The sequence below is a fragment of the Oncorhynchus kisutch genome, linkage group LG13, assembly GCF_002021735.2.
Source record: "Oncorhynchus kisutch isolate 150728-3 linkage group LG13, Okis_V2, whole genome shotgun sequence".
NCBI classification, from domain to species: domain Eukaryota; kingdom Metazoa; phylum Chordata; class Actinopteri; order Salmoniformes; family Salmonidae; genus Oncorhynchus; species Oncorhynchus kisutch.
In genome coordinates this window covers 73,878,486-73,902,185 of record NC_034186.2, presented here as the reverse complement: position 1 = coordinate 73,902,185, position 23,700 = coordinate 73,878,486, and the positions used below count along the sequence as shown (strand labels likewise).

Genomic DNA, 23,700 nt, shown 5'->3' with positions numbered 1-23,700 from the left:
TATTTGGCTAAATGTATGTAAACTTCTGACTTCAACTGTATATAGATGAAAGGGAGGGTGTCAGTCTTTTTCTCTTACGTTTTTAATCCCTCTTCAATGTTTCCTGCTCCCATTTGGCTCCTTTTTACATTCTCTCGCTCTCTCATCCTTCTTTCGCTTTCTCTCTCTAGAGCAAAGCAGCAGTAGAACAGAACAGTAAGATTCAGCACTACATGGTCAGGATCTATAAGCATCTACCAGGGGGAACATTTCTATATAATGAACACAGTACATCTTCTGTGGAGGCCCTCCTGAGGAAAGGAATGCAGGAACAGAGAGGCCCTCCTGAGGAAAGGAGTGCAGGAACAGAGAGGCCCTCCTGAGGAAAGGAGTGCAGGAATAGAGAGGCAGAGAAAGGGGTAGTAAAGCAAAAGGGGAGAGAGAGCGAGAGAGGAAGAGAGAATGTTCTTATAGTATAGCCTACAGTCTTCAGGTCCCACTGCAGCACGTGTCAACACTTCTGTCTGTGTCTGCTTCTTTCTTTCTCCCCCCTCTCCTTTATCTCTCCTTCCCCTACTGTATTGTCCCATTGTCTCAACTAGTCATTTGTTGTAATTCACATTCCCTCATGACAGGCTCAAACACACACTCAACAGTGTAATTTATCAAACCTCCTGTCCCACAATGCACTGAGTAAGCCCTACGCAGGGTACTGAGTAAGCCCTACGCAGGGCACTGAGTAAGCCCTACGCAGTGTACTGAGTAAGCCCTACGCAGGGTACTGAGTAAGCCCTACATCACATTCCCTGTCAACTAGTTGTGAACTATTACTCTCTCACTAGCAGGGTAACAAGGTTAACATGGTCTAGAATAATACGCTCTGTTGCTCTATTGTTTCACTTATCTCCTGCAGTCACTTAATCATGACTAATGATCTTAACAAGATATACAGGAGAAAAAGGCTTTTATTCATTCATACAAGAGGTACATAGCTGGCAATGGACTGCCATTACAATAGACTAAACAGCCAAATATACAGTATATGTATAATGTGTCAATATTAACCTAGTTATAAATGATATTCATCCTGTATGTCAGATTATTCCACAGCCTGTACAGAGGTCATGTTGCAGCCATTACCATAGATCAGAAGTTAATCATGTTTAAAACAGCCATCCTATTGACTCATCAGTGAAGGTTAGCCCTGTTTCAGCCATTTGCTGCATGGAGCAGAACGATCAAGCAGCCAATACAGCGCCTCGATACACCGGATCAATAACCCCAGTCTGACCAATGGGATGGGGGGGGGGGGGCTCTGTGGATCCACGGCACTCCCCTACCATTATATCCACTCTAGTAGCCTTTTCCTGCAGTCAAATTACCTAGAGGCCTCATGGGTGGAATGTTATTCATCATTTCATTTTTTTTAACCTGCCGAAAATTGGTGTTTCTATGTCAAACAGTTTGTAATATTGGGATACAAACTCAAGAACAGGGGATTGGGTTATATAGTTACAGCTGGAGATAGGGGTAGGACAGGGGTAGGACAGGGGGATTGGGTTATATAGTTACAGCTGGAGAAAGGGGTAGGACAGGGGGTTGGGTTATATAGTTACAACTGGAGAAAGGGGTAGGACAGGGGGTTGGGTTATATAGTTACAACTGGAGAAAGGGGTAGGACAGGGGGTTGGGTTATATAGTTACAGCTGGAGAAAGGGGTAGGACAGGGGGTTGGGTTATATAGTTACAGCTGGAGAAAGGGGTATGACAGGGGGTTGGGTTATATAGTTACAGCTGGAGAAAGGGGTAGGACAGGGGGTTGGGTTATATAGTTACAACTGGAGAAAGGGGTAGGACAGGGGGTTGGGTTATATAGTTACAACTGGAGAAAGGGGTAGGACAGGGGGTTGGGTTATATAGTTACAGCTGGAGAAAGGGGTAGGACAGGGGGTTGGGTTATATAGTTACAACTGGAGAAAGGGGTAGGACAGGGGGTTGGGTTATATAGTTACAACTGGAGAAAGGGGTAGGACAGGGGGTTGGGTTATATAGTTACAGCTGGAGAAAGGGGTAGGACAGGGGGTTGGGTTATATAGTTACAGCTGGAGAAAGGGGTAGGACAGGGGGTTGGGTTATATAGTTACAGCTGGAGAAAGGGGTAGGACCTGAGTGGTCTAAGTGCTGCCTCTGTGGACAGTGTAGCTTTACTGGTTAACTGTGTCTGTGGTGGATGGCCGTAAAACAAAAAGGAACTGCTGCAGTGTAGTTACTGTCACGGAGAGGTTTAAACAGGCAGGAATTGATGCATCAGTATGAACGTGTGTGTTACTCGGGGGTGGAGTTAAGGCGGACAGTGCTATGAGGCAGTGTGGAGGTGGAGGGGTCTGACATGGCCATAGTCTTCACTCCCATCTTCTTCAGAGAGCGCTCATCTGTGACGGACATAGAGCGCGAGTATGCCGGACGAGGGGCTGCTGCAGATGAGAGGCAGGGGGAATGAAGGGAACGAAGGGGGAAGAAGAAGTTTAGTGGTTAAATTATTCAAATACACATCCCTTCACAGTTCACACACCCATAATATAATTCAAATACACTTTTTTTTCAAAAAGAGATGAATGGCATGAAATGTTTTTGGGTAAAATCTGCTCGGCGCCTGCAGTAGCATGTTCTGGCCTGTAGGTGGTCAGGACAGCGCAGCGAGCTGCAGCAGAGAGAGTGAGCAATGACTGCAAATCCATTTCAGCCTCATGTCTCGCATACCACACAAACATTCTACGGGCCATACTGTGGCTGCTGCCCTTGATATCATTCAGCAGCAACAACCGTCCGAACTTCTCATGACTCACCAGCAGGGGGCAGAGTGACCACACACACACTAGGGCTGACATTTGCAGTAAGTGCTGCAATGGCTACCCAAACTCCTTGTTCCAGCCAAACGATATGCCCCGCCCATGGACATTAGTTTCTTCTCTGAAATTATTCTGGATCTGAGTACCTACCCGACGATTTCTAGAACGCAAACATATTCTAACAGTTCTGATTGGTCCCAGAAACCGATGGGTTGGGCCAGAGCCAGAACACAGGTGGGTAAATCAGGGTTTAGAAAATTCGTCATTGGCTTTGATACTCTGATTGGTTATAGACTATCCAATAGCTGATTACTTGTAATGAGGGCTGTTTTGTAAAAACATCCCTCATTTAAACATCACCACAAACTAATTTCAATGATTGCAGTCTCAGACTGAAGTATGTAGCTAACATAGAGCAGCGGAGGAATTCAGTTTGAGTCTCCAGGCAATGTTGTGCTCACTCTCCTCTCACTGAGCTTCCTTTCTGTGAAATACCTATTTTGCTTATTCCCTCTCTATTCCCTCTTGTTCTCTCAATGATCTTTCTGTCTTTCTCGCCACCTCGCCGCCTCTGCATGCTCTTCCCTTCTTCCCCTCCCCCTCTCTCACTCTTCACCCATCCTTGCGCTTTCTCCCTCCCCCCTACTTTCTCAAAAGGTCCCCTATGCTCCCTCTTCCATCCACTCTTCCTTCTATCGCTCTCTCCTTTCTCTCCACTTTACCTTCTGTCTCTCTCTCTCTCTCTCTCTTACCCCACCGCCCCTTTTCTCCTCTCTCTCCTTCTCTGTTAAAATACAATATAGAATAGTACAGTAGTAGACTAGTAGTTACTACAGCTGGGTGATATGGACACAAACCCCATGGCGATAAATTGCCTGTACAGATACGATAATGATAAATAGAACGATAAGTTTCTAACATTAATGTGAACTGCACAGTTTTTATTATTATCCTTTAAAATACTAGTTGTGGTTGAAGACATCAATTATCCAATTAACAATCACCCATATTTGCAAACGCATTTAATTTCAAACTTCACATTTCTCTAGAGTACTTATCATAATCAATGATATCAGAAAAATGCCTTGGATAAGTGATCGGTGTCAATCATTTTCCGTTTATGGTCCCAGCTCTAATAGTCACCTGTGTTGTTGTTCTGGGTTGATTTGAGTTTGCTGTTGGTCTGTTCCTGTATCTGTCGCTCATACTCTCTCACATCCTCCAAACTCATCCCTGTAGGGAAAAGCACAGTCTGATGAGATTATAATACATTATTATATCTATGTAACATGTGTATCATAATGCATTATAACCAAGTAACATGTACATCATAATACATTATAACCATGTCCCATTATTATCATCATCATGTCCTACATGTTATAAGGCATATTACCCATGTTCTACTATAATTCTTTTAATTCACCTTTATTTAACTAGGTAGGCTAGTTGAGAACAAGTTCTCATTTACAACTGCGACCTGGCCAAGAATAAAGCAAAGCAGTTCGACACATACAACACAGAGTTACACATGGAGTAAACAAACATACAGTCAATAATACAGTAGAAAAAAGCCTATATACAGTGTGTGCAAATGAGGTAAGATTTGGGAGGTAAGGCAATAAATAGGCCATGGTGGCGAAGTAATTACAATATCGCAATTAATCACTGGAATGGTAGATGGTCAGAAGATGAATGTGTAGGTAGAGATACTGGGGTGCAAAGGAGCAAGTGAAGTAAATACATTATGGGGATGAGGTAGTTGCATGGGCTATATTACAGATGGGCTATGTACAGGTGCAGTGATCTGTACGCTGCCCTGACAGCTGGTGCTTAAAGCTAGTGAGGGAGATGTGAGTCTCCAGCTTCAGTGATTTTTGCAGTTTGTTCCAGTCATTGACAGCAGATAACTGGAAGGAGAGGCGGCCAAAGGAGGAATTGGCTTTGGGGGTGACTAGTGAGATATACCTGCTGGAGCGCGTGCTACGGGTGGGTGCTGCTATGGTGACCAGTGAGCTGAGATAAGGCGGGGCTTTACCTAGCAGGGTCTTGTAGATGACATGGTGCCAGTGGGTTTGGCGATGAGTATGAAGCGAGGGCCAGCCAACGACAGCGCACAGGTCGCAGTGGTGGGTAGTATATGGGGCTTTGGTGACAAAACGGATTGCACTGTGATAGACTGCATCCAATTTGTTGAGTAGAGTGTTGGAGGCTATTTTGTAAATGACATCGCCGAAGTCGAGGAACGGAAGGATGGTCAGTTTTAACGAGGGTATGTTTGGCAGCATGAGTGAAGGAGGCTTTGTTACGAAATAGGAAGCCGATTCTAGATTTAATTTTGGATTGGAGATGCTTAATGTGAGATTGGAAGGAGAGTTTACAGTCTAACAAGACACCTAGGTATTTGTAGTTGTCCACATATTCTAAGTCAGAACCGTCCAGAGTAGTGATGCTGGATGGGTGGGCAGCGATTGGTTGCATTTAGTTTTACTTGCATTTAAGAGCAGTTGGAGGCAAATAATCATGTCCTATATATATATATATATATATGTTATAAAAACATAACTATGTCCTATTATAAACATGTTCTTTCTGTATGGTATGAAGCATTATAACCATGCCCTATTATAATCATTTTCTATGTTATAAATCATTATAACCATGCCCTATTATAATCATTTCCTATGTTATAAATCATTATAACCATGCCCTGTTATAATCATTTCCTATGTTATAAATCATTATAACCATGCCCTATTATAATCATTTTCTATGTTATAAATCATTATAACCATGCCCTATTATAATCATTTCCTATGTTATAAATCATTATAACCATGCCCTATTATAATCATTTTCTATGTTATAAATCATTATAACCATGCCCTATTATAATCATTTCCTATGTTATAAATCATTATAACCATGCCCTGTTATAATCATGTCCTATACTTTGATGCATTATAAACATGTTCTATAATATAGTGCATTATAAACATGTTCTATAATATAATGCATTACAACCATGTCCTATTATAATCGTGCGCTATATGTTATAAGGCATTATAACCATGTCCTCTACTGACCATGCCATTCGTCTGTCCAGGCCACAGCCTGTCTGTGCCCCACCAGTAGGATGTCCTGGATGTTCTGTCAGATCATACACACCAGAGAAAATACATTTCTTAATGAAACACATCCAAAGAAACACATCCAAAGGCTTTCAGCAGGTGCTGCTGGACATCAGTGTATATGTTGAGCAAAAATAAAAGATTCCCCACACGCAATCTATGCTGTCAAATGTGTTTCCTTAAACAACATTTTGACCCATAGGTCTTTATCAGGTTCTCAACCTGATGCATGATGGTAAATGTAGTTTCCTCTCACCCTGTGTATGAAGTCCTCAGTCTTTCCCTGGAAGCCGTAGACTTCGAAACTGCACTGCACCCTCTTATAGGAGCACATGATGGGGGTGCTGTCCTTACGCCACCCTTCCACCAGGGGGCCTCGGCCCGTCTTCTCAGACACCCAGCGACTCAGGTCCTACAGAGACAAAGTACACATTACCTGCTGACTGAGCTAAATCCCTGGCCGGTGTGTAGAGGGGGAGGTGTGTTGGTGTGGGAGTGTGTGTGTGCGTGTACATGTGTGCAGGCCTGTGTGAGCAGGATGTTGCTCAATGCCTCACATATAATCTATGAATGATTCAACATGATAGGCATCTGTGGCCCAAGATGCATAGATTGTACAAGTGTCTGTGTGTTTATGTTTGTGTTTATCTACAGTACATCTTCCTCTGTCTCTGCGTGAGATAGTGAGTGTGTGTGTGTTTTCAGCTATGTGTCTTGCTGATTGATCTTTGTTTCCGAAGTTACTGGAACTGCGGAAGTCAGGAGGAGGAAATGTGTGTACACGCTAGTACCTCTGTCTCCTTGTAGTGTTTGTCAGGGATGGGGTCAATGAGGATATCCAGGTGGCTCACACTCTCTGCAGGGGTGGGCCTGTCTCCAAATACCTGCAACCGAGCAGAGGGGGAGGTCACTCAGAAATAGACTGACACACACACACTGGAGCCAGGGCCAGTAGATGAGGAAATACACTGACACACACACTGGAGCCAGGGCCTAGTAGATGTAATAGTGAGGTCACACAACGTATCACCCATCATAATACTCCACCCTCAGTCTTCTAGCAAATCATTACACTACAGCAAAACACCACACACAGACAGAGAGAGAGAGACAGGGAGATTAGGGGAGAGAGAAAGAGGTGGGGAGAAGGGGTAAGGGAGAGAGAGAGGGAGCACACTAAATCACAGAGGAAGAGAGAGACAAGCAGAGGGAGCAGGCGAGGATGGACGAGCGGGGGTGAAAGAGGAGAGAAAGAACGAGACACTTATCAAAGAAAGAGAGATAAAAGTCACTGTTGTTTCTGTTCTGTTCTGTCCCCTTGTCCTGACAGAAAGCGAAAGAGAGAGTAATGTCTCTTTTGAAGATGTTCATTCCTCTGCTGGTATTTAACAAAGAGCAGAGCAGGGAGACAAACCCACAGCCAGATAATCAGCTGTGTTTCAGATCCTATTATGCCGTGTCTCTTTTGTTTAAGAACCTGTTCTCTCATGTAAGGTATGTATTGTCCATCTGTCTGTCTGTCTAACTGTTGACACTTGTCATAGTTGCCATTTTTCCATGTCAAAAGCATTGTTTTACCTCATCCTTTAAACCTGCTGATGTTCCTCTGTTTTGGTTGTGCTTTTTAGATGTCCTCTATGTTGTTGTGCATTGTAATAGAGGTGTATGTATGGATTGTGGTGTGTGTGTGTGTGGGAGCATGTGTGCATTAATGTGTGTGTGCGTGTGTTTCTGCTAAAAATTAACACATGTAACCTGTAGCTGGGAGAAGGTTGAAACAAGCTTCGCCACATTTCTGGATACACACACTAACAGCAAGACAAGTTCAGTCTTGTTCCCAGGTTTCTATCCCAAAATGACATGGGCACGCTGTAGGGACAAACCAGCTCAGAATTGTGTTTGTGTGTCAGAATTCCGTGACAAGTCCAGAAAAGGTGGTGAAACAAGCCTGTAATACAAGCATGTACCCTTCGTTCTCCCTCTCACACAAACACAGTGGATGGCTAATAGATCTGACACAATTGCATTCTGGCCTTTGCTTGTTTTCCTTATAATGGCCATATCAATTTGATGAGCATTCTCCTTACACTGCAGAGAAGATTGCAATTTCTCTCCCTCCCTTCCTTCAGTCTCTCACCCCCCCTCCCTTCTCTCCCTCCCTCTCCCACCCTTCTTTCAGTCTCTCACCTCCCCTCTTCTCTCCCTCCCTCTCCCACCCTTCTTTCAGTCTTTCACCTCCCCTCTTCTCTCCCTCCCTCTCCCACCCTTCTTTCAGTCTTTCACCTCCCCTCTTCTCTCCCTCCCTCTCCCACCCTTCTTTCAGTCTCTCAACTCCCCCTCTTCTCTCCCTCCCTCTCCCACCCTTCTTTCAGTCTCTCACCCCCTCTTCTCTCTCTCTCTCTCTCCTTCAGTCATACTCACATTATTGTTGTCACCATTGTTGTTCTCAAACCTGGTCTCAATACGGATGCTGAACTTGGGAAGGAAGGAGACCTACAGTAGATGAAGGATGGATGGAGGGAGGGAGTAGACAGATGTTATGTATACAGATATTTGGAGAGGGATGAGCTCTACTGCATGCATATGATGTGTGAATACTTACTGAGTACTCTGAAGCACACGCCGCAGAAGTTCCATACGGATAGAGAGGAACATTATTAGTGACACACCATACACACATTTCAAAACATGTGGAACAAACAAGGTTTAAAAGTAAATTGGGTCTAGATAAGGCAGATTGGGTTTAAATCTAAGTGCATACAAGGAAACAGTTGACTTGACCCTATAGGAAGAACAGGTTGGTAGCAGGTGAAACGGCTGTGTATGTGGTGGATAGAATAGTGTTGTCAGACCTGTGATGGTGTAAGGGTAGAAGTTCCAGGCCTTCTCTGTCACATAGAAGACCCTGGGGACAAACACACTCACCCAGGATGGCAGTTTACTGTCAGAGAGAGAGACAGACAGAGGGGAGGAATGTACTGTTATCGTCACTGAGGTAGATGTTTGTGTGCGGTATGATCTAGGGCTAGGCCATAGGGGTGGGTGTGGGATAGTAGGTGTGTGTGTGTGTGTTACTGCTGGTATCATTTCTTGGTTGAGCAGTGCTAGGAGTGTGTGAGGTACAGTGGGTGTGTGTATGTGGTACAGCTGCACCGTCGAGAGCATCCCGACCGGTTGCATCACCGCCTGGTATGGCAACTTCTTGGCATCTGACCTTAAGGTGCTACAGAGGGTAGTGTGAACGGCCCAGTACATCACTGGGACCAAGGTTCCTGCCATCCAGGACCTATATAATAAGCGGTGTCAGAGGAAAGCCCAAAAAACTGTCAGCGACTACAGTCACTCAAGTCGTAGACTGTTTTCTCTGCTACCGCACGGCAAGCGGTGCCGGAGTGCTAAGTCTAGGACCAAAAGGCTTCTACGATGTAAATCGTCCGGTGGCCATTTGATACATTTTTCAGCAGTCTTATGGCTCATAAGACTGCTGAAAAATGTATCAAATGGCCACCGGACGATTTACATTGACCCCCCCTCCATTTGTTTTGTACACTGCTGCTACTTGCTGTTTATTATCTATGCATAGTCACTTCACCCCTACCATGTACAAAATCACCTCTAACCTGTACCCTTGCACATTGACTCGGTACCGGTACCACCTGTATATAGCCTCGTTATTGTGTTACTTTTTATAATTTTTTACTTTAGTTTATTATTAAATATTTTCTTAACTCTTTGTTGAACTGCACTGTTGGTTAAGGGTTTGTATGTAAGCATTTCACTGTAAGGTTTACACTTGTATTCGGCGCATGTGACAAAGTTTGATTTGAGGTACAGTGTTAATGTGGGTGTGTTACCTGTTGAGGTAGATGCGTTTCTCAGTGAGCTGTCCCAGGCCATGTTGGGGATGTGTGTCTGGTTGGTTCCTCACCACCTCCACTCCCTCCCCTCCTCCGCTCTGCTCATTACTGTGTTTACTGATCATGTACAGCTGCCCAATCTTATACTGGAGGGGGAAGAGAGAGACAATTCACACAGTCCTGTCTTAATACCACATCCTTCTTCCAATTAATGTAGATCGTAGAGCAGTCAGTTAATTCATCATAAAACCGGACGCTTTTATGGACTGCTCACGGTGAGCTTTTCTTAGGAACATATCTAAGATCAGCTCACCCTCCTCCAAAGTCCTAACCTTATCCATTAGGAAAACAATGAACAACTAACCTTAGATCAGTGAAAAGGCTGCCTTCTTCCTGTGTGTGCTCTGACCATCAGCTTGACGTGGAAACGTCAGTCCCCTTTATACTGAATGGATTAAAGCTCAAATAAATACATTTCTGACATTTTTTTTGAGAGCTGCCTCAAATGTCACTTTGTAAGTGTTCCTTGGTATACCCTTTATTTGGGCTCCCGAGTGGCACAGCGGTCTAGGGCACTGCATCTCAGTGCAAGAGGTGTCACTGCAGTCCCTGGTTCAAATCCAGGCTGCATTACTGTACATCTAGCTGTGATTGGGAGTCCCATAGGGCGGTGTGCAATTGGCCCAGCGTCGTCTGAGATTTGCTGGGGTAGGTCGTCATTGTCAATAAGAATTTGTCGTTAATTAGTTCAAGGTTAAACGTAAAAAATGTATTTAAAATATTTTTGCAATTGTTGTCGGGCACCCCTCCTTTGTTGAAGCATGGAACCCCACCTGAACTCTGACCTTAGACCAGTAATATCTAGCTGTTACTTGCCCAAGTCCTTAAGGCAGTGATAAGACTTGGGTTGGGAAACCCAGAACCATTCATTGACAGTGTTGACCTAGTCCTGTCCTATAGACAGATGTTAAGATCACTGAATGTCTGTCTCTGTTCTGGCCATTCTCTACATGAATAGATATCTATGTCTCTGGTCTGGCCATTCTCTATGTGAATGGATATCTATGTCTCTGTTCTGGCCATTCTCTATGTGAATGGATATCTATGTCTCTGGTCTGGCCATTCTCTATGTGAATGGATATCTATGTCTCTGGTCTGGCCATTCTCTATGTGAATGGATATCTATGTCTCTGGTCTGGCCATTCTCTATGTGAATGGATATCTATGTCTCTGGTCTGGCCATTCTCTATTGTGAATGGATATCTATGTCTCTGGTCTGGCCATTCTCTATTGTGAATGGATATCTATGTCTCTGGTCTGGCCATTCTCTATTGTGAATGGATATCTAGGTCTCTGGTCTGGCCATTCTCTATTGTGAATGGATATCTATGTCTCTGGTCTGGCCATTCTCTATTGTGAATGGATATCTATGTCTCTGGTCTGGCCATTCTCTATTGTGAATGGATATCTAGGTCTCTGGTCTGGCCATTCTCTATGTGAATGGATATCTAGGTCTCTGGTCTGGCCATTCTCTATGTGAATGGATATCTATGTCTCTGGTCTGGCCATTCTCTATGTGAATGGATATCTATGTCTCTGGTCTGGCCATTCTCTATGTGAATGGATATCTATGTCTCTGGTCTGGCCATTCTCTATGTGAATGGATATCTATGTCTCTGGTCTGGCCATTCTCTATGTGAATGGATATCTATGTCTCTGGTCTGGCCATTCTCTATGTGAATGGATATCTATGTCTCTGGTCTGGCCATTCTCTATGTGAATGGATATCTATGTCTCTGGTCTGGCCATTCTCTATGTGAATGGATATCTATGTCTCTGGTCTGGCCATTCTCTATGTGAATGGATATCTATGTCTCTGGTCTGGCCATTCTCTATGTGAATGGATATCTATGTCTCTGTTCTGGCCATTCTCTATGTGAATGGATATCTATGTCTCTGGTCTGGCCACTCTATGTGAATGTGTCACCCACCCTTTGACTAACAACACAAACCCACACAGCGTTATGTTTCTCTTTGACTTCAGACCCCTGTGACAGTTTTGTTGTTAATGTGTTGTACTGATGATGACTGAAACATCCAGTGCAGTGAGACAGCAACTATATTATGTGAATGTGCCCCACCCTTTGACTAAAAACAAAACAAACACATACCGGTTTTAATTTGTCCCCCAGCTTTTGACTAAATATGAAACACACGTACCGGTGTCTTAATCCGCCAACCTACTAGTACAACCAGCTACACTTCCCTCATAATTAGAAGTGTGTGTGTGTGTGTGTGTGCGCGCAGACATTGCATAAACAGTGCTATGGTTTGAATGTGGAACTATAAGCTGATCCCACTAAAGCTGCATAGGAATCTTAATGCGCTTCCCCATCAGACCGTGAGAGTCAGAGTTCCACACGTGGAATGAATCTCACCTTAGAATTTGGTTCTGTGTGATTTTACAGAGACTATTTTCAGATAGAGACACACAAGCCACCGATCCAGGGTTTTTTCTGCAAAGAAAAGTCTTGGGCGGGCTTCCTAAGTGTGTTTTCGGGCTGCCTATGTCCAAACAGTAAAAAAAATTATCTTGTAATAAAATGGAATGGAAAAACGTGAGTGTAAACTTAAACGACTAAAACCAGATATAAACTACGTAGAAAAGATAACAGACCCCTGAAGTCTGAGGTTTACATACATTAAGCCAAATACATTTCAACTCACTTTTTCATTATAAGAATGTGAAATGTCAGAATAATAGTAGAGAGAATGATTTATTTCAGCTTTTATTTCTTTCATCACATTCCCAGTGGGTCAGAAGTTTACATACACTCAATTAGTATTTGGTAGCATTGCCTTTAAATTGTTTAACTTGGGTCAAACGTTTAGGGTAACCTTCCACAAGCTTCCCACAATAAGTTGGGTGAATTTTGGCCCATTACTCCTGACAGAACTGGTGTAACTGAGTCAGGTTTGTAGGTCTCCTTGCTCGCACCAGCTTTTTCAGTTTTGGCCACAAAGGTTCTATAGGATCGAGGTCAGGGCTTTGTAATGGCCACTCCAATACCTTGACTTTGTTGTCCTTAAGCCATTTTGCCACAACTTTGGAAGTATGCTTGGGGTCATTGTCCATTTGGAAGACCCATTTGTGACCAAGCTTCAAATTCCTGACTGATGTCTTGAGATGTTGCTTCAATATATCCACATAATTTTCCCTTCCTCATGACACCATCTATTTTGTGAAGTGCACCAGTCCCCCACAACATGATGCTGCCACCCCCGTGCTTCACGGTTCAGATGGTGTTCTGCAGCTTGCAAGCCTCCCCCTTTTTCCTCCAAACATAACGATGGTCATTATGGCCAAACAGTTCTATTTTTGTTTCATCAGACCAGAGGACATTTCTCCAAAAGGTAGGATCCTTGTCCCCATGTACAGTTGCAAACCGTAGTCTAGCATTATTATGGCGGTTGTGGAGCAGTGGCTTCTTCCTTGCTGAGTGGCCATTAAGGTTATGTCGATATAGGACTCATTTTACTGTGGATATAGATACTTTTGTACCTGTTTCCTCCAGCATCTTCACAAGTTTCCTTTGCTGTTGTTCTGGGATTGATTTCTACTTTTCTCACCAAGGTACGTTCATCTCTAGGGACCTCCTTCCTGAGCGGTATGACGGCTGCGTGGTCCCATGGTGTTCATACTTGTATGCTATTGTTTGTACAGATGAACGTGGTACCTTCAGGCATTTGGAAATTGCTCCCAAGGATGAGCCAGACTTGTGGAGGTCTACAATTTTTTATTTTCCCATGACGTCAAGCAGAGGCACTGAGTTTGAAGGTAGTCCTTGAAATACATCCGCAGGTACACCTCCAGTTGACTCAAATTATGTCAATTAGCCTATCAGAAGCTTCTAAAGCCATGACATCATTTTCTGGAATGTTCCAAGCTGTTTAAAGACACAGTCAACTTAGTGCATGTAAACTTCTGACCCACTGGAATTGTGATACAGTGAATTATAAGTGAAATAATCTGTCTGTAAACAATTGTTGGAAAAATGACTTGTGTCATGCACAAAGTAGATGTCCTATCCGACTTGCCAAAACTATAGTTTGTTAACAATACATTTGTGGAGTGGATGAAAAACGAGTTAATGACTCCAACCTAAGTGCATGTAAACTTCCGACTTCAACTGTATACATTTTTATACTATCATCTCTGAGGACCAACAGTCACCAAAATAAGAGAGAGAAAGTCCGGGACAATCTAAAATTATACATTCAGGAGTGTTTTTGTCATAGCATGGGGCCTCCATTGACTTTGTTATACATTTTGAGTCATTCACATATCATAAGGCATGGCAACATGTTTAGAATGGCAGGAAATTATCTTTAAAACGGTACATTTCTCTCTCAGCCTCATGGCAGAATTGCAGGAAATTTGCTTTAAAAACGGCGGTCAACAGGAAGGCCTCAAACATTTTCGATTGGCCAGGCCCACCACCTAAGCCCCATTTTGATCTATAAACTCTGTGATCCTACTAGCTAAAGCTTCTTTTTTTTCTAGCTTAAAGTTCACTAAAGTTTGTCACGTTTCCAGACCACAGAAGTGGTCTAACAACTGACCAAAGTTGGTTTTAGAGTGAAGTATCAATGGAAGTTTGCGTCACGACATGTTGTAATAATAACCAACTACATAACACTGTTCCAGACAGATAGCTCAGACTTAAACACTATGACAGGGAGAAATGCTCTGGTGGTTGGAGGGAATGAGGACCTTCCCTTTGAGGGCACTCTAGAGCACCTTCCCCCTAAATCCTTTTCCACCCACCACTACTTACTCCCTGGCAGAATCTGTCCTTTGTTTTTAACCTCCAGGCCAAATGCCTTCGTTGACGTTTGTAAGCCTCAACCAGTCCAACTTGTTTGTGAGGTTAAAAATAAAATAACACTTTTAAAAAGAGTCAGCGAGAGAGAAAAACAGCTGAGGTTAGGTACATGCAGAACCATACAGATTGCCAGCCACATGAACAACACTACTCAACTACAGGATGCCTGTGCTTAATGTTGTTACAGATGTAGGATCTTAATTTGAGCCAGTTTGCTACAGCAGGAAATCTGAATTAAAATGAATGGACATTTTTGTCGGGTGTGATACATTTATCGTAAATTAAATCCTTAAATCCACGCCAAGTTGTCCTGCAACAGGGTGATCATTTGAAGATTCTACATCTGTATTCTAGCAACTAACATTTTCAAGATCACATTAAAATCTGTCACCTTATTTTAACAACAGTGGTCTACAGTATACACACATTCAATCACATAGGCACGAACACATGCACACACACAGAGAGAGACCCCCCCCCAGCCACAAACACACAGACCCCATACATGTTCACAGACAAACACACACATCCAGTGTACACACACTTACCTCTTCCACAGTTAGTGGCATGCATATTCTATACTCCTTCAGCAACATGGTTCAATCGTGTAGTGAACATCTGTCTTTGCTTGTCCTAACTCCTGTTTCATAGTAAGCGTGCTTAAGGAACTACAGTGCACAGCACCTACTTTGGACTGCAGTGACCTCCTTTCGGCCCCCTTTATTTTGCTGATGTCAGTGCTTCATTGAAGTCCAGTCCACTCTGTCAACGTGTATCTATTTGTTTTTTTCTTTCTTCCCCCCCCCCCTCTCTCCTCCTTTTTGTTTATCTCCCGATTAATATCCTCACTCCCTCTGTCAACATTCAACTTTGTCCTTCCCTTTCTCTCTACCCATGGTTCCCCCCATCTCCCTGTCTCCCTCTACCCCTGGTTTCCCCCTCTCCCTGTCTCCCTCTACCCCTGGTTTCCCCCTATGCCTCTCTCTCTTTCTCCGTTGCCCTTATTGTTTACTCTTTCTTTGTTCTCCACTTTTCTTTGTTCTTGTCCTCCAGTGAGCAACAGGTAATTAACTTGTGAGGTAAGACTGAAACCTTCTCAACTCCATAATCCACGCCAGCGTACCTGTCCTGCTATTCTCTCTCCCTCTCCTCTGTCCCTCTTACTTTCGTTCTCTGGACTGCTCTCACGTGTAACCTTGCTCTCTGCTCGGTACTCTTCCCTCTCCCCTTCGCCGCCCTCCCCTGCTTTCAGTTCCTCACAAATTCCTTCACTCCCGCCTTCTCCTTATCTCCCTCCCCGTCTCACCCTCCACATCTTCTCACGCCCACCTTACTTTACCTATGTACTGGTTTCTGCTCTCTCTCTCACACAGCCAAAGTTGACAGCTCTCAGCTGATATGAATTGCTAGCACTGAGCAGTAGTTAAGTGGTGGGTTGGATTAAATATTAGCAGAGAGCCATGAGTGCTTCTATTAAGCACAACCCCAGCGTTTATATTATATTACCATGACCTTGAACTGAGTTTAATTGAATCCATGTTTAGTCAATGAGTACAGAGATGTGAGCAGACATCATTGTATCTATTGCCTGTGTTTGTCCTTGAGTACTGGGTTTGTTTCCCAAGCATTTCGCTACACTACAAGCATTTCGCTACACTACAAGCATTTCGCTACACTACAAGCATTTTGCTACACTACAAGCATTTCGCTGCACTACAAGCATTTCGCTACACTACAAGCATTTCGCTACACTACAAGCATTTCGCTACACTACAAGCATTTCGCTGCACTCGCATTAACATCTGCTAACCATGTGTATCTGACAAATAAAATGTTATTTGGAAGAGAGAAGTGAACAACATTGGTGGTGGTCATGATGAATGCCAAGCTTGAGCTGTATTGTTGCCCTACTATCAAACGTGACAAAGGAGGAACAGATGCTTGTTTTTATATGGGTCATAACACAGGGGTGAAGCTATACTGCACATGTATCAAACTCATTCTACGGTGGGCCAAGTGTATGCGGGATTTCACTCCTCCCTTGTACTTGATGACTTAAGGCACTGATTAGTAAGGAACTTACCCACACGGGGTTGTCTAGGTTTTAATTGATAAAACTCAAAAACCTGCAAACACTCAGCCCTCCATGGAACGAGTTTGACTCCCCTGTTATACAGGGTCTGAGCTATAGAATCCCATAAGCCTCTCAAACTCAACTCTGGACCTCGAAGCCAGTGCCATTGCTTTTTAATTTTTTTATTGTTCCCCTCCAATCAGGGACTGATTAAGACCTGGAACACCAGGTGTGTCTAATTAATCATCAGGTAGAAACCAGCAGGCTCCGGACTTCGTTGGGTAAGAGATGAATATCCCTTCCCTAAGGTCTCTATAGAGCAGGGCTCTCCAGCCCTGTTCCTGGACAGCTACCGTCCTGTAGATATTCACACCAACACTAATCTAGAGCACCTGATTCTAATAATTAGCTGATTGATAAGCTGAATCAGGTTAGTTACAACAGGTTGAATCAAAAACCTACAAGAGGGTAGCTCTCCAGGAACAGGGTCATAGGGTTTTTGATCCTGTTTGAAGTCCCACATTGACCCCTAACCCGTATCCATGAGTACTCCATAGATCTGAAATGATTGGATAAGCATTGTGGTAATAGCTTCACTCACTGGATTGGGTTTTCTCCATCTTGCTTATACCAGATCAAAGTTGATTTTTCTCTCCCTTCCTTACAGATCTATACATATGAGCTCATCCAGAGAAGGCCAGAGCAGTGGCAACTTAAAATAGAGATTGTTTATAAAATGGCTGACTGACTGAGGGAAAGGTTTACCAGTTAATAGGTGGATTCAGTTACTGATTTAATTATTAATTGGTCAGCAGGGATTTTTGCCTCCAAAAACTTTGTGTTCCAAAGATTTGAGACAGTTGGATGACTCGTGAGTTAATTCAATTATTGATCAATGATTGATTTATTCAGCCAATGTCACAATTTGTAACGGTTTCCGTCTGGAGATAGAGAGGACCAAAGCGCAGCGTGGTTAGTGTTCATCTTTTTAATGGAATACTGAACACTTCAAAAACGACAACCGAAACAGTTCTATCTGGTGCAGACACACAAAGACTGAAAACAACCACCCACAAATCCCAACAGAAAACAGGCTACCTAAATATGGTTCCCAAACAGAGATAATGACTAACACCTGCCTCTGATTGAAAACCATATTAGGCCAAACAAGAAACCCAACCTAGAAACACAAAACATAGAATACCCACCCAACTAAAACAAATTAATAACACAAGAACTAGGGTCAGAACGTGACACAATTACTGTTTCTGCATCTCAGTTCTCTCCAAACCTTCCTCATCTTTCACTGATAGATAAAAAGACAGGTGTCAGCCATCTGGTGAAGCCCTCTCAGATCAGTGAAGTTAAATGATAAAATGCTCTTTATGACTGTTTTGGCATAGCAGTTAATCATTATTATTCCTGTCCTGTGTGTGTGTTCATTCATGTGTATCTTATTGTGTTTGTGTTGCAAGGTTATTATAGTAAAACTTAAACTAAAATAAAAACGAATCATAACTATTTTGTAAACAAACAAAAAAATTAACAAATCTGTTTAAAAAATCTAAACTATAATGAAACCATTATCTTTCTCCAAAACTAAATAAAAACACAGTTATGCTCAGTTTTTTTTAAATCAAAATGTTTGGCAAAAATCTAAAGAGGTTTTCAAGCTTTTTTTCTCCTAATGGGGTTTATGTTTCTGAATCTGGTGGGTCACATTGAGATTGGGCATGTAGGCTCAAAGTCAAGGAGTAAAGTTGGTTACAACTGTGCTCGCCGAACACTAATGTGGTTTTTCAACAGCAAGGCTTAGATCAACACGGTTTTCCATTCTCCCTGTCTCTAACCCCCCCATGCACATCGTACAATCCAGGCCCAATCCCAAAATGGACACCTAAACCTTACTCTTTATGCAGGTTGACATGGGAGTGTCCCATCTTGTCCTATCAAATGTTTAGATGCTTGTCTGTCTGTCCCTGCTCTGCGTGTGAGTAACCATAGCAACTGCTCCGTTTGGCTGCTGCTCAGAGCTCACGAGACAGTTGTCTGTACACAGCTGATAACAACCACTTTACGAGATTTGGCAATGAAGGCAGCCCTTGCACTTACTTACCCAGAATTGAATGAACTCATGGATATGGACATGTGTAACAGCCTTTTCATCTGAGGTAAAGTAGGGAGTGGCTACAATTGGAGCGAGGCGGAGAGTGAGCCAACAGAAGAGGGAGGGGGAAATTAACATAAAATATATATATTATTAAGTAAACTCTATTAGGCCTACACAGTTGACTCCCATTCATGCTAGAATTCCACAAGATCCCTGGGAGTCATATTCCCATGTCAACCTCTAGTGGAGATCTGAGAGGATATGAATTGTATAAGCAACATGGTGAAACTTCCACACAGCCTATCAGGGGGCAAGGTGAATCTATTACCATATTGCTTACACCTGTCAAATCCTCTCCGATCTCTACTAGTGCACAGGGTGTTGGGAGAATAGCAGCAAAGTTAGTTCCTGTTTCAGTCATGTCAAGAATAATGATTGGTTGACAATAGAGGCTCCCACAATGCAGGCCATGGTTGCTGGAGGAAGTTGGTGAAGAGCAACTGCAGAAACTTTCCATTAACTGCAGTAAAAACTTCACAACCTTTGATCACATGATTTTTGTAAAGTTCATGCATTTTTGTAAAGTTCATGCAGTCAACATGTAGGATCCTTATAATGCAACACACTTTTAAAGGTGAACAACAATGCAAGCAAGATGACATTGCCAACAGCAGCATACATTTTTTCTAGTCACGATCAACGATGGTCACTGCCTTTCAAAGTGTGTTGCATTATTGGGCAAAGAAAATTCCAACTTGCGCCTACATGTCGACTGCATGAACTTTACAAAAGCATGTAATCAAATGTCATGGACTTTTTTATGAAGTCATCTTCAAGTCGCTGCAGTTGTTTCTCACCAACTGCACCATGCAGCCAACTCCTGGCTAGTGGGAGACACTATTTGTCAACCCATCATCAGGGTGTCAACGTGACCAAAGACATGACTGAAACAAGAACCAACTTTGCAGCGATTCTAAAGCTACAGGCAGAACAAAATGAAAGTGATATTTGAGACCTCTCTCTCACCAATTCATTGTACAAACATTATGTTTTCAGTTTGTGTTTGATATGGGATTTAGAAATGTTTATTTTTAGATAAACCTTTATAAACAATACCAACTACAGTGTCTTCGGAAAGTATTCAGACCCCTTGACTTTTTCCACATTTGTTATGTTACAGCCTTATTCTAAAATTGATCAAATTGTTTTTTTCCCCCTCATCAATGTACAATCCCCATAATTACAAAGCAAAAGTTTTTTTAAAGATTTTTGCTGTTAAAAAAACTGAAATGTCACATTTACATAAGTATTCAGACCCTTTACTCAGTACTTTGTTGAAGCACCTTTAGCAGTGTTGACAGAATTGAGTTTTCTTGGGCATGATGCGACAAGCTTGGCACACGTGTATTTTGGGATTTTGTCCCACTCTTCTATTCTTCTATCCTCTCAAGCTCTGTCAGGTTGGATGGGGATCGTTGCTGCACAGCGATTTTCAGGTCTCTCCAGAGATGTTCGAAGTCCGGGCTCTGGCTGGGCCACTCAAGGACATCCAGAGACTTGTCCCGAAGCCACTCCTGAGTTGTCTTGGCTTTGCTCTTAGGATAGTTGTCCTGTTGGAAGGTGAACCTTCGCCTCCAGTCTGAGGTCCTGAGCACTCTGGAACAGGTTTTCATCAAAGATCTCTCTGTACTTTGCTCTGTTCATCTGTGCCTCGATTCTGACTAGTCTCCCAGTCCCTGTCACTAAAAAACATCCCCAAAGCATGATGTAGCCACCACCATGCTTCACCGTAGGGATGGTGCAAAGTTTCCTCCATATATGACTCTTGGCATTCAGGCCAAAGAGTTCAATCTTGGTTTCATCAGACCAGATAATCTTGTTTCTCATGGTCTGAGTCTATAGGTGCCTATTGGCAAACTCCAAGCGGGCTGTCATATGCCTTTTACTGAGGAGTGGCTTCCGTCTGGCCACTCTACCATAAAGGCCTGTCATGTCTTTGGCATCATTAAATTAATTAATTCATTTTCCTAATATAACTTTTCAGATATTTTCATATCTGATCAATAGTCTTCTGATGAATGAATCGTTCTTTACCTCACGCTAGTCTCATTCCAAACGCCCTAAATTGTTGGTTATCTGCACGAACCCAGTCTTCACTATGAGTCATCCATACATCAATTGTCTTAAATAATTTATTTACTAACTAAGTAATTCCCAGAAATGCATAAACAAACAGTAGATAGTTACAAGGAAATGATAACGGAGTTTCCCTAGTGGGATAAACCGGCATCGCGACTTGGTGTAAAAAAGGGAAGTCGACTGAGATAAGACAACACACAGTTGATAATTATAATAATTGAAATGCTAATCCTTTGCACATGAACGCTCACTCATTCGGGAAAAATTGCAATCAATATCGTCGGGGTCTCTGTCGAAAAGTTTGTTTCTGTTGGAGAGTTTGGCCGCCCTCTCTGTTTTGGTTAGAATGGATAGTCCAGAGTGACATTCATTCATGTCGTTATGGATAGATGTTTCGGCAGTTGTCGGTCTTCGCGTTCAATGATACCGAATTCCTAGCTGCAGACTAGTAATTAATATCAAAGACTTGTTCTTATTCTGTCGGTATCGATAGTCTAAGAGTTTCTCCACGTGGGATGGTTAAAAGATTCAGCAGTCTGGTCTCAAACATTGGCCAAACATCTCGTTATCCAGGTAAGCTGGTCTGCAACCTTTGTCCTCTTGTAATTGAGAGCAACATGGTCTGGTGATAGAAAACCCGAGTGGGGGTTTTATTCGGAAGGGCAGAAAAGGGCCTGTCCCGGGATGCCCGACCATAACTGTGCTCATGGGCGGTCCTCTGATTTAGTTAAACTCAAAAGGGAATTGGAGTTTTCTTCATTAAACAGTCCAAAATCACATTACACAATTTTACAAACAGTATAATCCTCACTCATTCATCTTATAAAACAATTAGATGTAAACCTCATATTAGAGGCTATTATATAAACATCGTTATGGTAATGTGGCCGTATTGTCTCACCTGAGTTTCACAAAATTGTAACAAACGGACCAGTTCATAGCTGGATTCTTAACCGATCTTTTATACCTTCTCCGGAACATAAATGTTGTTCGGATCTCAAGTTCTGTGAGGTGGAAGAAATTCCTTTGTTCTCTTCTATAAAACTCTACTCTCTCTCTATACTGTGGCCATGAGGAGATAATCTCCTGCAGGAAATTACGACCTCTCTCTGACCACAGCAGCCTGGGTGTAGGAGACAGGGAGAGGGGGATGGGGCTTGCTGTACCCAAAGAGGGCAATGTCATGACAGGCCTGATTGGGGGAGTGCTGCAGAGATGGTTGTCCTTCTGGAAGGTTCTCTTCCATCTCCAGAGAGGAACTCTGGAGCTCTGTCAGAGTAATCATCAGGTTTTTGGTCATTTCCCTGACCAAGGCCCTTCTACCCCAATTGTTCAGTTTGGCCGGGCAGCCAGCTCTTTGAAGGGTCTTGGTGGCTCCGAACTTCTTCCATTTAAAAATGATTGAGGCCACAGTGTTCTTGGGGGCCTTCAATGCTGGAGAAATGTTTTGGTACCCTTTCCCAGATCTGTGCCTCGACACAATCCTGTCTCGGAGCTCTACGGACAATTACTTTGACCTTATGGCTTGCTTTTTGATCTGACACGCACTGTCATGATTGGAAAGGTTGGTGGCAGCGAAGTCAGACGCAGGAGAGCAGGGTAATAACCAGAGCAGTTTAATATACATAATATATAACCACCGGCATCCAGAATAATAAAGAATGGGTACAAAACCCGACGCGCACCAGATAACAAATGTGCACAAGCACTTACAACAAACAATACCACACAAAGACATGGGGGGAACAGAGGGTTAAATACACAACACGTAATGAGGGAATGAAAACCAGGTGTGTGGGAAAACAAGACAAAACAAATGGAAAAGAAAAAAATGGATCGGTGATGGCTAGAAGACTGGTGACGTCAACCGCCGAACACCGCCCGAACAAGGAGAGGAACTGACTTCAACAGAAGTCGTGACAGTAACTTTCTCCCTCATCATTATTCAAGAGTAACTCAGGGTATCCATAATCATGGTAGCATCCACATTAATGTAGAAGTGTTTAGAAACATATTCTATTCTTATTTACAATAAAAGTGTCTCCAAAATTGACACAATATATTGTTTATCATTCATTTCTATTGGGCAGAAAATAATTTGAAACGCAACCAAAACGAACAGCAAATGCATCCAACAAGTTTGTACAGTTACTCTTTCGGCTAGGTGGGACGCTAGCGCCCCATCTCGACAACATCCGGTGAAATTGCAGAGCACAAAATTCAAAATACAAAAATCATAATATTAAACATTCATGAAAATACAAGTGTCTTACATAATTTAAAAGCTTAACTTCTTGTTAATCCAGCCGATTTGTCAGATTTCCAAAAGGCATTATGGCGAAAGTATACCATGCGATTGTCTGAGGACAGCATCCCGCATACAAATGTCACAAAAGTAAGAAATAGTGATAAAATAATTCACTTACCATTGAAGATATTTCTCTGTTTGCATTCCCAAGGGTCCCAGCTACACAACAATGGTCGTTTTGTTCTAAAAAGTCCTTTTTGTATCCCAAAAAAGTCAGTTTAGTTGGCGCGTTTGATTCAGTAATCCACCCATTCCACTCGTTCAACATGTGTGTGTGTGTGTGTGTGTGTGTGTGTGTGTGTGTGTGTGTGTGTGTGTGGAAGAAGTGTAGAGAGGAGTGAGCTGGATAGGAGCCATATTAAAATGA

At 42.8% G+C, this 23,700-nt stretch overlaps 1 protein-coding gene across 3 annotated transcripts; it reads right to left on the bottom strand.

Annotated features, from left to right (window-relative positions):
* Positions 1-926: 926 nt before the first annotated feature.
* On the bottom strand, positions 927-19,036 carry LOC109882035 (cytoplasmic phosphatidylinositol transfer protein 1). Of its 3 annotated transcripts, none has more exons than XM_031787269.1 (10): positions 18,893-19,036; positions 9,814-9,962; positions 8,812-8,900; positions 8,562-8,569; positions 8,381-8,452; positions 6,751-6,843; positions 6,216-6,371; positions 5,915-5,978; positions 3,972-4,061; positions 927-2,453 (listed from the first exon to the last, which is right to left on the bottom strand). In XM_031787269.1, exons 1-10 carry the CDS (start codon positions 19,019-19,021, stop codon positions 2,305-2,307), a joined length of 999 nt encoding a protein of 332 aa, XP_031643129.1. In that variant the 5' UTR covers positions 19,022-19,036; the 3' UTR covers positions 927-2,304. The 3 variants fall into 3 exon arrangements, with proteins under 3 accessions (XP_031643129.1, XP_031643130.1, XP_031643131.1); XM_031787270.1 differs by having other exon boundaries at positions 927-2,450; XM_031787271.1 differs by lacking the exon at positions 18,893-19,036 and adding an exon at positions 15,251-16,078.
* Between the last annotated feature and the right edge of the window lie 4,664 nt (positions 19,037-23,700).

What these genes read in the sequence shown, in the direction of transcription:
- LOC109882035 (XM_031787269.1), bottom strand. Translation starts at nt 19,021, where the DNA reads ATGTTAATTTCCCCCTCCCTCTTCTGTTGGCTCACTCTCCGCCTCGCT. An exon ending in AACACTACAAGGAGACAGAG is followed by an intron (nt 6,372 to 6,750) that starts GTACTAGCGTGT and finishes TTGTCTCTGTAG; the next exon opens with GACCTGAGTCGCTGGGTGTC. An exon ending in AACCCAGAACAACAACACAG is followed by an intron (nt 2,454 to 3,971) that starts GTGACTATTAGA and finishes TCTCATCTGCAG; the next exon opens with CAGCCCCTCGTCCGGCATAC.